The sequence below is a fragment of the Suillus clintonianus genome, assembly GCF_016758775.1.
Source record: "Suillus clintonianus strain FC179 chromosome Unknown DEU56scaffold_17, whole genome shotgun sequence".
Lineage (NCBI taxonomy): Eukaryota > Fungi > Basidiomycota > Agaricomycetes > Boletales > Suillaceae > Suillus > Suillus clintonianus.
In genome coordinates, this window is record NW_024539241.1 from 169,917 (window position 1) to 182,314 (window position 12,398).

The 12,398-nt window shown below is 51.0% G+C and overlaps 2 protein-coding genes across 2 annotated transcripts; both read right to left on the bottom strand.

The window, feature by feature from the left end:
* Positions 1 to 7,501: 7,501 nt before the first annotated feature.
* DEU56DRAFT_910103 (WD40-repeat-containing domain protein) lies at positions 7,502 to 9,574 on the bottom strand (the record flags this gene model as incomplete). The annotated part of the gene is made up of 4 exons (XM_041357151.1): positions 7,502 to 7,732; positions 7,785 to 8,261; positions 8,320 to 8,406; positions 8,459 to 9,574. The coding sequence occupies 4 exons, from the start codon at positions 9,572 to 9,574 to the stop codon at positions 7,502 to 7,504; spliced, it is 1,911 nt and encodes a 636-aa protein (XP_041211160.1).
* A 583-nt stretch (positions 9,575 to 10,157) lies between these two features.
* On the bottom strand, positions 10,158 to 11,231 carry DEU56DRAFT_182933 (uncharacterized protein). Its single transcript, XM_041344956.1, has 4 exons — positions 11,134 to 11,231; positions 10,868 to 11,080; positions 10,493 to 10,811; positions 10,158 to 10,444 (listed from the first exon to the last, which is right to left on the bottom strand). The coding sequence occupies exons 1-4, from the start codon at positions 11,196 to 11,198 to the stop codon at positions 10,388 to 10,390; spliced, it is 654 nt and encodes a 217-aa protein (XP_041211161.1). The 5' UTR covers positions 11,199 to 11,231; the 3' UTR covers positions 10,158 to 10,387.
* Positions 11,232 to 12,398: the final 1,167 nt, after the last annotated feature.

The following is a 12,398-nucleotide window of genomic DNA, read 5'->3' on the forward strand; positions in this document are numbered from 1 at the left end:
ATTCGTGGGATCATGCGACTGACGCTATTACTAGACGGCAAGCTGTGACGCAACGACAGCGCGATTTTAGATTGGGGAAGAGCGTTGGGACATCTGGAAAGCTACAGCGGCAGTGATAGTCTTGTGCATAGTAGGTGCAGCCCGTTGAATTGTCGAGTGAGACAAATATAGAGAACCTTTGCAAACAATTGAGTTCGTCGAGTCTCATGTCTCGGGCGCCTAACGAGACCTGTCAGTGTCAATGCTGTGAAGCAGCGCAAAAATACACTACAGCTTAGGGAAATACGCAGTAGCAGTCCACACAGCAAGCCCACCTCGAGACAATCACTTGAAGTTGTGACGGACATATGCCGCGGCTGATAATTCAAATCAGCAGACCTGGTTGGTTCTGAGAAATACGCTGACAGGGCAGTTGCGGTTTTCCTGGATAGATGGTAACATGTCAGTGGGGATTTGGGTTTGCAGGCGGTGTCTAGGGCATCTGAAGACACAGGAGGTAGGGTCAATGCCTATAAAACACTCACTTCGCAGAGCGTAGAGCAAGACACTCACAGTCCCTTTAGCAAGCACACCTCCGAGTCGACACAACCAAGGAATGGCGAAAGACGTGGCACAGCCTATCGTTCCAAGCACCGCGCCTGTTTCAGTGTTTGACGGTTGTCGAGAAATCATAGTAGCGGTCGCAGTCTTTCCCGATGGACGACGTATGGTGACGGGCTCAAGAGACAGTACGCTTCGTCTGTGGGACTTGAAGAATGGCGTTGTGTTGAAGAAAATGAAGGGACACGGCGAATGGGTACGGGCGGTAGCGGTAACAGGAGACGGACAATTGATAGCAAGCGGTGACACAGGCGGTGCACTCATCGCCTGGGACGGAGACACTGGCGAATCTCTCACCGAAGCTCATTCCAATCATGATGATGTGATCTTCTCGTTGGACTTTTCTCCAGACGGCACAGTGCTGGCCACCGGTTCATGGGACTGTACGACAAAGTTGTGGAACACTGAAACATGGCAGCTCCAAGGAAATCCAATCTACTGTCATGATAATGTTTTCTGCGTTCGGTATTCGCCGTCAGGCGAACATCTTGCCATCGCCACAAAATGCAATATACAAATTTGGAATCCAAGCAGGGGAGAACACATCAAAACCTTGGAGGTTCATGCCCGGTTCAGTCCAGCATCCAACTTTTCACTCACATGGATGCCCGACGGCAAACGCCTTATCTCAGGATCTTGGAAGGATCCCAAAATACGTGTGTGGGATTCGTCGACTTGGAAGCAGGTCGGTAGCTGGAAAGGCCGCCATACAGACGGTGTCAGCGCCATTGTCGTGGACTCTACTGGTACACTTGTCGCCTGTGCGTCTCACAACCATGTTAATCTCATGGAGTTCTCGAATCGACGAACAATTGCCACATTCAAGCATTCTCACTGGGTGAACTGCCTCACCTTCTCTACGGATTGTAAGGAAATTTTTAGCGGAGGAAGTGATAAAAGGATCTCAAAGTGGGCAGTACCCGAAGAGGCTTTGCCCAATGCATGTTTTTTCACCCTTGATTCTTGACGCAATCTGACTATGTTTCTTGCAGATCCTCACCATAAAAACGAGAGCCCGCAATGCAGCACTTCTCAATGCGCAAAAGGTGCGCCGACATTTCTTGGTTCCCTGATTATGCTAATTTCGTTGATCCGTAGGTCATCGATCTCAATCCCTCGTCCTATCGCGGGTATCAGTTGAAGCACGCAGCCCTTCATGATGCCCAACGCTATGACGAAGCTATTACGGCCTTCGAATTCATGCTCTCTAGGTTGCAAACTGCTGGTGGTATCCAAATACGAAGTAAGCCCTGAATAACGCCTGAAATAGCTCGGAAATGACTCTTTCTCCAGGGCTGCGCCAGTATTATCTCAGTCCATCCGAAGCAGAGGCTGTCATTCGAACGGCCATTCATGCTCAACTAGACAACGCCCCTCTTCGTCTAATCGACACCACTACCGGGCTCTTGCGTGATCGAGAAGCACGGATACATGTATTCAAAACGACTACAGAGTACAAGGAGCTATTGTCATTCGCAATGAAGCATCCACATTTCCGAATGCAGAGCATTAAGGAAGCGGTGGAGATGTTTTTCCGTTGCGTCATGCTATCACACAGGTGGGGAGAGAAGGAACCGCTGTTGCACGACATCCGGGGCAAGGTTGTGTACAAGTTGAAGGCAGATAGCGGAATTGCGAAGTTGCAGTCGTTCTGCAAAATCGCTCGTGATTCAGGGTATCGCTGGGCGTGGAGCGATACCTCCTGCATCAACAAGAATGATAACCTTGAACTCCAACTATCACTCAACTCCATGTTCGTTTGGTATCGTCACTCGTCGCTTACCATCGTCTACTTGGCGGATGTTCCGCCTTCATCCAAGTCGGGTGCCCTGGCAAAGAGCGAGTGGAATAGGCGAGGATGGACGCTTGTAGAATTCCTCGCTCCCAAAGTTGTTCTGTTTTATCAGAAGGACTGGACCCCGTATCTTGACGATCACTCCCCCAACCACAAGCAGTCCGTTGCGATCATCCAGGAGTTGCAGGGCGCGACGGGCATAGATAAACAAGCCCTCGTCGCCTTCTATCCAGGGTTGACACGTGCCCGGGAGAAACTCCAATGGGCATCGACCCGCGTCACCACGTTGCAAGAAGACATTGCTTACTCGTTGTTTGGCATCTTCGGCATCCGCCTGCCTGTGATTTATGGCGAAAAGAAGCACAATGCTCTCGGGCGGCTCTTGCAAGAGATACTGGCACAGTCGGGCGACCTTAATATCCTGGATTGGGTCGGAAAATCATCCGAGTTCAATAGCTGTCTGCCAGCGGACATTGCTTCATACCAAGCTCCACCATATCCACCCCCATCTCTATCCGAGGGTGAGATGCAAGCATTAGCTTCCTTGCTGCGAGAAGTTGGGTCTGGAGAGTTTGCTTCATCATTGTACCAGAGACTGCATGACCTGAGCGCCCCCCGTTTCGCACATCGCCGGCTGCATCTGCATTGTATCGCATTCCCTGTCACAGATATCAGACGGAGATACAATCAAGACGAGGATACGTGTTTCACGTATAATGTCAAGACAGACGGGCTCTATAACCTGCTGATCACCACGGAAGACAAGCTAGTTCAGTTCTCGGGGGCAGGGCGCACTCGGCAAACATTCCTGCTCGTCCGTCCGTGGAATCGTTCACTCCTCGAGCTATCTCGCTCACCGAACAATACGCAGATGGAGAGCGTGGCTAGATCTTCATTATCTAATTTTCCGGGGTCTCGTCTTAACCAGCAGCCTCGCGACTCGTTTTTCTTTCGCCCCAATCCTGGAGTACAAGAGCCGGTTCATTCGGAGTCGGCGAGCGAGCGAGCATTACGATTGCTTGTTCGTCTTGGACAACCTTTCAGTGCGTTTTTGCTAGCGCAGCAGCCCGGCGGAGAATACAAGAGAATCGCATCGGACTGCAATATCATAGCACAAGTCAAAGACGTGGCTTCTGTTCGCAGCATGATGGACGTCAGGACGCTAGAGATATTGTAAAATATGCATTTTGACGCGACTACCCGAGGGTCGTGCATGCACATGCATTGTTTCGCTTAGGTCCACCGTGCACGTGCTTATTTATACTTCACAAGAATTGAGATCACATGTGTCAAGGTACGCTTCAGTCGTTGTTGTGTTCAATCCATTTCTACGACTGACGAAACCTTTGGAACAGGATGCTGATGTTTAAAACGTCACTCCGAAGTTCGAAAAGAACGAGTCGGAAGAAAGGGTTGGGGTATGTGAAGCACATAGAGGTCGCGGCCAAGTTCAAACCAACTCGCCGATATCGATAAATGGAGGAGCCTGGGCTGGTCCCGGGCTTTTGTGGATATTAAATTCAATCCATTGCACCCGTATCACGACGAAGAAACAAGTTTGATGGAGTAACAGATGACGTGAAGAAAGAGACGAGGGTGAAATAGTTGTACATATACTGCAGTGTATTAATGACCATTGGCATGCGGAGGAGATGCACAACATAAAAACAGTACGAAACGAACCCACAATGGGATGGGTGGTGACTGCGCGGTTACAGCACCTGGTGTGGCAGCACCAGTGGCAGTACCAGGAGCAGGTGTCGTGGATGTCGAGTCGGCGGTAGGCCGAGATTGCGATGATGAGCCTTGGTCGTGCGACTGGCTTTGCTGTTGCGGACGCGGACGCGGAGGCGGAGCGACAAACAATGACTGCAGAGAAATCATTGAACCGCGGTGATGAGAAACGCACGCGAAAAAATATGCACCTTTCGGTCCTGTACTGTAGGAACATCGACAATACGAGGGCCACGATGAGAGAAGATGTTCCGCCTTGGGCGTTGCTGCAGTTCGGTTGCTCCATCAGTCTTGGAGTGAGAGTGCCGGAAGAGAGATGAAAAGCGTCCGAGAAGCGCATGTGCATTCGAAGAGGCAGCACGGCGGGGGTCATGTGTGGAGGAAAGGTGATGGGTACCGTGTGCTGCGGAGGACTGAAGGTACAAAGATCAGAACAAAAACTGGTCAAAAAAAGCAGACGACTCACCTGGGCTCCATCGAAAAAGCCTGGCGGTATTCTACGGGCATGAATAGCTGGACGTCGCGTAGCGTCACTCTAGAATGTCTTTAAAATGGCTGAAAAGATTAAGAAACACCTCACGCACGGTAGGTACGAATTTTCGAGCTGGAACCTGCAAGTGGGAGTTTAGTATAGGTTTACCGAAGAACCATGGGATTTACATCAGAAATAGGCAGGAGGTCTTCAAGGCCAGCTTGTTTGAGCATGGAATGAATGTCCCATGAGTACACATTTCCGTTTGTGCAACCAGTGACTAGCACTTTTCCATCAGCGGAAAGGGCAGTGGAGCGCAAACGATTTTCATGCTGGAGGGGTGGTCCGATTGGGAGATTGGTATCGAGATTCCATAAATATGCTGTTTTATAAGATGCACTTGCAAGGAAGCGGTTGTTCGGAGACAAGGAGATGAAGTAAACACCGTTTGTGTGATCCTCAAGAACGGCAATCTGCTGCCAAGTGGTTGTGTCGAATATCCTGGTCGGGCCATGTGAACCAGAGATGAGCTTTTTTCCGTCCGACGTCCAGGCCAAGCTCAAAACTGCGTGATCGTGTTTGAGGGTAGTGATCAAATCGCCCGTCTTGCTATCCCAGATTTTGACTGCATCTTCTTTGTCTCCACCTGTCGCGATTTTTTCGTTATCGGCGGAATACATCACCGCGTTCACCCAATTGTGTCCGGTTTTGATCGTCAGGACAGTTTTACCGCTCTCGACATCCCATACTCTTGCTGTCCCATCTGAGGATCCGCTCGTTACTCGCTTGCCATCCGCACTCCAGCACAATGCACACACGAGCTCGAGATCGGTGTGTCCCGTCCATTTGGTGATAACCTTCCTCGTCTCGACGTTCCATATCTTCACTTTTCCATCGTCACTTCCACTTGCAACTGTCTTGGCATTTGGAGACAATGCCATGGACCGCATTCCTGTGTCATTCTCATCTCGCCAGTCCTCGCCTATCTGTGTGCCGCTCTCTAGGTCCCATAGTCGGAGTGAGCCGTCCGCCGAACATGTGATTATCCGTCGTCCGCTGGGCAGATGGACAACACCTGTTACCCGTGTGGTATGGCCTTGAATCGTCTGGCGTGGCGCGATCGCCGGTACCTTTCTGGTGGAGGAAGACATGGTCGGCGCTGGGGATTCCGTACTGCAGATTGGGGATTATGTATGCAAGAGTCCAGAGGCCTATCTTCTTTCACGACGCTTGTCAGAAGCACAGAAGTCATTTCTCACGAAACAGCTTACTCACGGAAACCCAGTCCTCGCCCAGACGACAGCTTCGGGACTGTATGTGCAGCACTTGCTGCGCCGTTAAGTCGTTGGTGTTAGCAGGTGGATACGTCGCAGAAGAGCCTAGAACATTACTCACGAGGACCACCGTTCAGACAAACCCAGTGTTCAAATCACCAGCGATCGGTGGGCGTTTGGATTCGAGTCGAGGAAGTTTGGCATCCCTTTGTTTAGTCGTCTGTTCAGTTACGTCCCATTTATGTAATTCTGTCATCCTTTGGAAGCGCTCAGGCCCGCGACCGGCGCTATGTGCATCTTAATACGTAACGGATTCTGGCGACAAAATTCGACGGGAGCCGCAAGTACTCCCTCTCTATATCTCTACTCCGTATGTTTCTTCTAGCCCGTATTCGAACTCAATGCCATCAACATTTAAGGCTGTGCAGCATGCCGATAGTATTGATATCCAGGATAGAGTTGTTTACCAAGGAAGTCATGGCGAATGTCAATACCTCGCAAATCCATTTCTTCACCACCTCAGGACGAAGTCACTTCGCTTTAAGGTGCGAAAGTCCACAGTCCGCTAGATTACAGTCCTGTCTAACCATTTCCTTATACTTCTGTAAGGAATGCTATTGTGCTAACTACGGGATCCCCTTTGTACTACCGGCTACGACCTTACCCTTTACCGTTCCGAAGTACTGCTGAAAGCCTTACCTTACCTTTTGTACCCTCAGTGAATACATCCCCAGTCCGCCGTCGAACTCAACGCAGCATTACACCTCTCACTCTGTAAATTCTGACCCTCGCTCTAACCCGAAGGATATCGCTGCGTTATTTCAGCTGTGATTTCAAGTAGGTCTGTTGCGACTTCAGTATGAAGCTGACATCTGGAGTGGTTCGACAAGGTTTACGGGATGCCTTTCATTTCGTCTGTAGTATGTGGTACGTGCATTGCCAATGTAGATGCGGCATGGTTCTCCAAGGGCGATGCTACGGTGATACACGACATATGAACAAAAGTAGGTCATCGAATATGGGTCATCCTGAGTCTAGGTATCAGCCCAGCGGCAGCTTCCCTCGACTCGTACCTGGCTGGCATTCTCGAAGGGAAATGCAAATTGGAAGGCGAGCAATCGTGCAAATTATACTGAGTAGTTCGATATTTGATGTCAGGTGAAGAGTTGATGGAGGGGCGCGAGCTTAATCGATGGTTGGTCCCCCGAATGCTTATCTATATCCATAGATGCTAAAGTCTATCCGGCTGGGTGATATCGACATCTGGAATCGAATCTGGGAAATTTCTGAGGCACGCTGCATAATCGATGGCAGGGGCTTGGTTGCTCCATCGGTATTGGACTGAGCGTGGCGGAAGAGCGATGAAAAGGAAAAAAGGCGCGCACGGGGATTCGAAGAAGGGGGAGCGCAGCGGGGGTTATTATTACAAACAATCCGATGCAAAGATGGAATGTGTCGACATGATGCAGTGTCGATGACCATCTCCATGTGGGGGAGATGCAAAGCAGAGAAAAAGAACGCATAGGATCGCGATGGAAGGGTCCATAGTTACGCGCTCGCTGCACCTGGCGCTGTAGGACGAGTATCAAGAGCAGTAGGTGTCGTGGATGTCGAGGCGGCGACAGGTCATGTCTGCGATGATGATGCCTGGGCCTGGACATGGTCTTGCGATTGACCTTGCTGCTGCTGTGTTGGTTTCGCATTGTCATCAATATGTTGAGGAGATGCACAACAGAGGAAAAGTACAAGATGAGCCAACAATAACAGGAGTCGTGACTGCGTAGGTCTTGGTGTGGTATTACCATCAGGCTGAGTGTGTGGACGATGTGGTGGCGACCGCGGAGCAACAAACAATACCTGCATGAAGATCATCAGACACCAGAAATTAACACAGTGGAGAAAGACAGACCTCCCTATCCCGCATTGGAGCAACTTCGACAACACGAGGACGCCATGAGCGGTGCGGGAGTTCTATTTCTTCGTTGGTCTTGAGTTGAGAGCGGAAGAGTGAGGACAGACGACCGATGAGTGCATCTGGACTTGAACCCGAAGGCATTGTGGGGCGAGGTTCGCTTTCTTCTTCGGTGCTGAGTCGAGATCGGCGAAGAAATGAGGACATGCGAGCAAGGAGCGCGTGCGTATCTAACCTCGAAGGCGTAGAGGGTTGCTGAGGTTCGTTTTCTGCATCATTTTCAGGTGGAGAACGGTGAATGAGCGAGGACAGGCGAGCGAGGAGCGCCTGTGGATGTAATCCCGAAGACGTCGGGGGTTGCGGAAGGTCGGTCGCTTCAGCATTGCCGTGTCGAACGCGGTGGAGGAGCGAGGAAAGGTGAGCGAGGAGTGCACTCGCAGAGGAATGAGGGTGGGCACCACCCATTTTGGAGGACTGAGAGCACAGAAATCATCATTCAGGACAAGAACTAAGCAGTAGAAATGCGACGCACATCAACGTCGGGTTGGATATCGTCAAAAAACCTAGGCGGAAGTTCATCAACACCCCCGAACTCGTCATGACATCGCGTAGCATCAGCCTGTAATGTTGATCTTGTAATGTCTGAGAAGGTTAATAAACACATCACGTACTTCCAAAAACGACCTGTCACTGAACGAAGAGCGGGGGGTCCGCTCTATTCCTGAATTTCCTTGAGATGGCTTCTGTGCGAGTCTGTCTTTAGCACCAGTGTGCAGTCGGTCGTCTTCAAGGCTAGCTTCGTTGAGGATGGCGTGATTGTCCCAAACGTAAACGTTTTTGTCCTGACAACCAGTGACTAGCAGTTTTGCATCAGCGGAAAAGGCTGCACAGTCCACCTTATCTTCGTGCTGGAGAGGTGGTCCGGCCGGGAGGTAGGTGTCTAGATTCCACAGACGCGCTGTGTCATTCCATGATGCACTTGCAAGGAGGCGGTCGTTCCTAGACAAAGAGATGGCGTTGACCCGGGTGTGATCGATGTGACCGTTGTCCCAGTTGCGACCGTCGAGAATGGCGTTGACACGGGATGGCTGACCCTCCAATTGCAGGATGGCGATTTCCTGCCAAGTGGTAGTGTCGAAGATTCTGATCGGGTCGAATGACGCGGAGATAAACCTCTTTCCATCCGACGTCCATGCCAAGCTACAAACTGGCCAATTGTGTTTGAGTGTCGTGATCAGCTTTCCCGTCTTCGCATTCCAGATTTTCGCTGCATCCTCTTCCCATCCACCAGTCGCAATCTTTGTTTGGTCGGGCGAATGCATCACCGCGTACACTTCCGCATGCCCGGTTTTAAGTCTCAGGACGGTTCTGCCGCTCTTGACTTTCCATACTCTTGCCATCCCATCCCAAGACCCACTCACTACTCGCTTACCATCTGCACTCCAGCACAATGCACACACAACATTGGTGTGTCCTGTCCATTTGGCGATGACCCTCCTCGTCTCAACGTCCCACAACCTCACTGTCCCGTCACTGCTTCCACTTGCAATTGTCTTGTTGTTTGGAGACAATGCTATGGAGAACACTCCTGCCTTGCTCTCATCTTTCCAGTCCTCACCTATCTGTGCGCCGCTCTCCAAGTCCCATAGTCGGAGTGAGCCGTCCACTGAACATGTGATGATGCGTCGTCCGCCAGGCAGGTGTACAACACCTTTTACCCGGTTGGTATGGCCTCGCATCGTCCAGCTTGGCGTGGTTGCTGTCGTCTTACTGGTGGAGGAAGACATGGTCGGCGCTGGGGGTTCAGGGTACTGCAGATCGTGGACTAGGTATGCGAGAGAGAGCCGTTGCGATCTTTGATTCGGACAAGACTATCCGGCAACGGCAATGATTGCTGGTGAGTCCAGGGGCGTATTCAACTCTCGTCAGAAGCACATAAGCCATTTCTCGCGAAACAACCTACTTACAGGAATCCAGTCCACGCCTAGAAGCCAGCTTCGAAGTTGTATATACACGAGTTGATGCGCAGTTATTCGAGAATGGGTAAGAGATCCCGGTGAGTATCCGATGCCACTGGTAAGCAAGTGTCAGCCTTAACCTGCAGAAGAGCGCTAGAGTATCACTCACAACTAAAAGAAGCACCGCTCAGACGAACCCAGTGTTCAATCACCAGCGATCAATGGGCGTCTGGTTGGGAGTCGAGGATGTTGGGCACCCGTTCGTTCAAGTTGTCTTTTCAAAGTCCGTCCCATGTGTTTGCTTCACAGCTTGGGTGCTGCGCAGACGAAGCGCTCAGGTCTGCGACCGGCGCTATGTGCATCTTCCTATACGTAAGGACTATGCTGATGTCGATGAGGTTGTAACAATCATTCGACAGGGTGCCAAACACATTTTTTCACTGCATTAGGACAAAGTCCGAGTCACTTCGCTTCGTATGAAAGTCGATAGTCTTCTGGATGACAGTCACGTGTTGCCGCCTCTCGATCCTCCAATATTCAGTGAATTCTGACCCTAACCCGAAGAATATACAATTGATGAAGCCCAATGCTCCAGTGATACACGAAAAATGAACAAAGGGGGTCATTGGAAGTGGATCATTATTAGTCTAAGTATCCGTCGCCTCGCACTTGGCTGGCGACTCGGATCTCGATGGGCTGCTGAAGGGATTTGAGAATCGATCTCGTTTAAGAATATGGAATGCGTACCAGTGTCTCGTGCAGTGCATGATATAATTGTTGTCCACACGTCGCAGTATTAATGCCCATTGGCATGTGGAGGAGATGCACAACAGAGGAAAAGTACGAAACGAGCCCACAATGGGAGGGGTCGTGGCTGCGCGGGTGCTGCATCTGCTGCACCTGCTGCGGTAGCATTCGTGCCTTGATCAGGAGGTGTCGTGGATGTCGAGGCAGTGGCGGGCTGAGTTGCTGATGATGACGCCTGGGTTTGGCCGTGCGATTGGGTTTGCTGCTGTTGTTTTCGTTTTGCCTTGTCACGATCTGGCCGGCGAGCAACAAACAGCGGCTGACAAAAAAACCATTGAACTTGACGATGGGAAACGCACACGAAGAAATACGCACCTTTTTGTCCCGTACTGCAGCAACTTCGACGATACGAGGTCCGGGAGAGAAGCTTGGGCGTTGCTGGAGTTCGGTTGCTTCATCGGTCTTGGAGTGAGAGTGGCGGAACAGTGACGAAAAGCCGTTGAAGAGCGCACGTGGGTTCGAAAAAGAGGCAGCGCGACGGGGGCCATGTGTGGAGGAATGGTGATGGCTACCGTGTGCTGCAGTGGACTGAGAGTACAAGGATCAGAACAAGAACTGGTCAACAGAAACATATAACTCACCTGGGCGCCATCGAAAAAGCCTGGCGGTATTCGACGGGCAGGAATAACTGGACGTCGCGTAGCATCGCGCTAGAATGCCATTAAAATGGTTGAAAAGCTGAAAAAACACGTTACGTACGGTCATCAACGATTTTGGAGCTGGAGCCTGCAAGTGGGAGATTAGTATAGTAGTTACCAAAGAACCATGGGATTTACAGGCAGGAGGTCTTCAAGACCAGCTTTTTTGACGATGGCGTGGATGTCCCATGTGTACACATTTCCGTTTTCGCAACCAGTGACCAACGTTTTTCCATCAGCAGAAAGGGCAGCGGACTGCAAATCATCTTCATGCTGGAGGGGTGGTCCGATCGGGAGATTCGTGTCGAGATTCCATAGACGCGCTGTTTGATCCCATGATGCACTTGCAAGGAAGCGGTTGTTTGAAGACAAGGTGATGACGTCAACACTGTCTGTGTGACCCTCAAGAACGGCAATCTGCTCCCAAGTGGCTGTGTCGAATATCGTAATCGGGTACATTGAACCAGTGATAAGCTTCTTTCCGTCCGATGTCCATGCCAAGCTGTACACTGGCAAATCGTGTTTGAGTGTGGTGATCAACTTGCCCGTCTTGCTATCCCAGATTTTGACTGCTTTCTCTTTGTCTCCGCCTGTCGCGATGTGTTCATTATCGGGCGAGTACATCACTGCCCGCACCACCCACTTGTGTCCGGTTTCGATTGTCAGGACAGTATTGCCGCTCTTGACATCGCATACTCTTGCCGTCCCATCCCAGGATCCGCTTGCTACTCGCCTACTATCTGCACTCCAGCACAATGCACACACAACATTGGTGTGTCCCGTCCATTTGGCGATGACCTTCCTCGTCTCGATGTTCCATAACTTCACTTTTCCATCGCTACTTCCACTTGCAACTGTCTTGGCGTTTGGAGACAATGCCATGGACCACATTCCTACGTCATTCTCATCTCGCCAGTCCTCGCCTATCTGTGCACCGCTCTCTAGGTCCCATAGTCGGAGTGAGTCGTCCAACGAACATGTGATTATCCGTCGTGCTCTGGGCAGATGGACAACACCTGTTACCCAGTCGGTATGCCCTCGCATTGTCTGGCGTGGCGTGATCGCTGGCGCCTTGCTGGTGGAGGGAGACATGGTCGGCGCTACTGCAGATGGTGAACTATCCATGCGAGAGAAGCCCGCTGCGATTTTCAATAAGACCAGGTTATCCGGCAACGGCAATGATTGCTGGTGGGTCCAGAGGCCTATCT

Coding starts and splice junctions, on each gene's coding strand:
- DEU56DRAFT_182933 (XM_041344956.1), bottom strand. CDS start 11,198: ATGCTACGCGACGTCCAGTTATTCCTGCCCGTCGAATACCGCCAGGCT. Junction 10,812..10,867: donor CTGCAGTACGGGACAAAAAG/GTGCGTATTTCT, acceptor TTTTTTTGTCAG/CCGCTGTTTGTTGCTCGCCG. Junction 10,445..10,492: donor ATGCACTGCACGAGACACTG/GTACGCATTCCA, acceptor AAATCCCTTCAG/CAGCCCATCGAGATCCGAGT.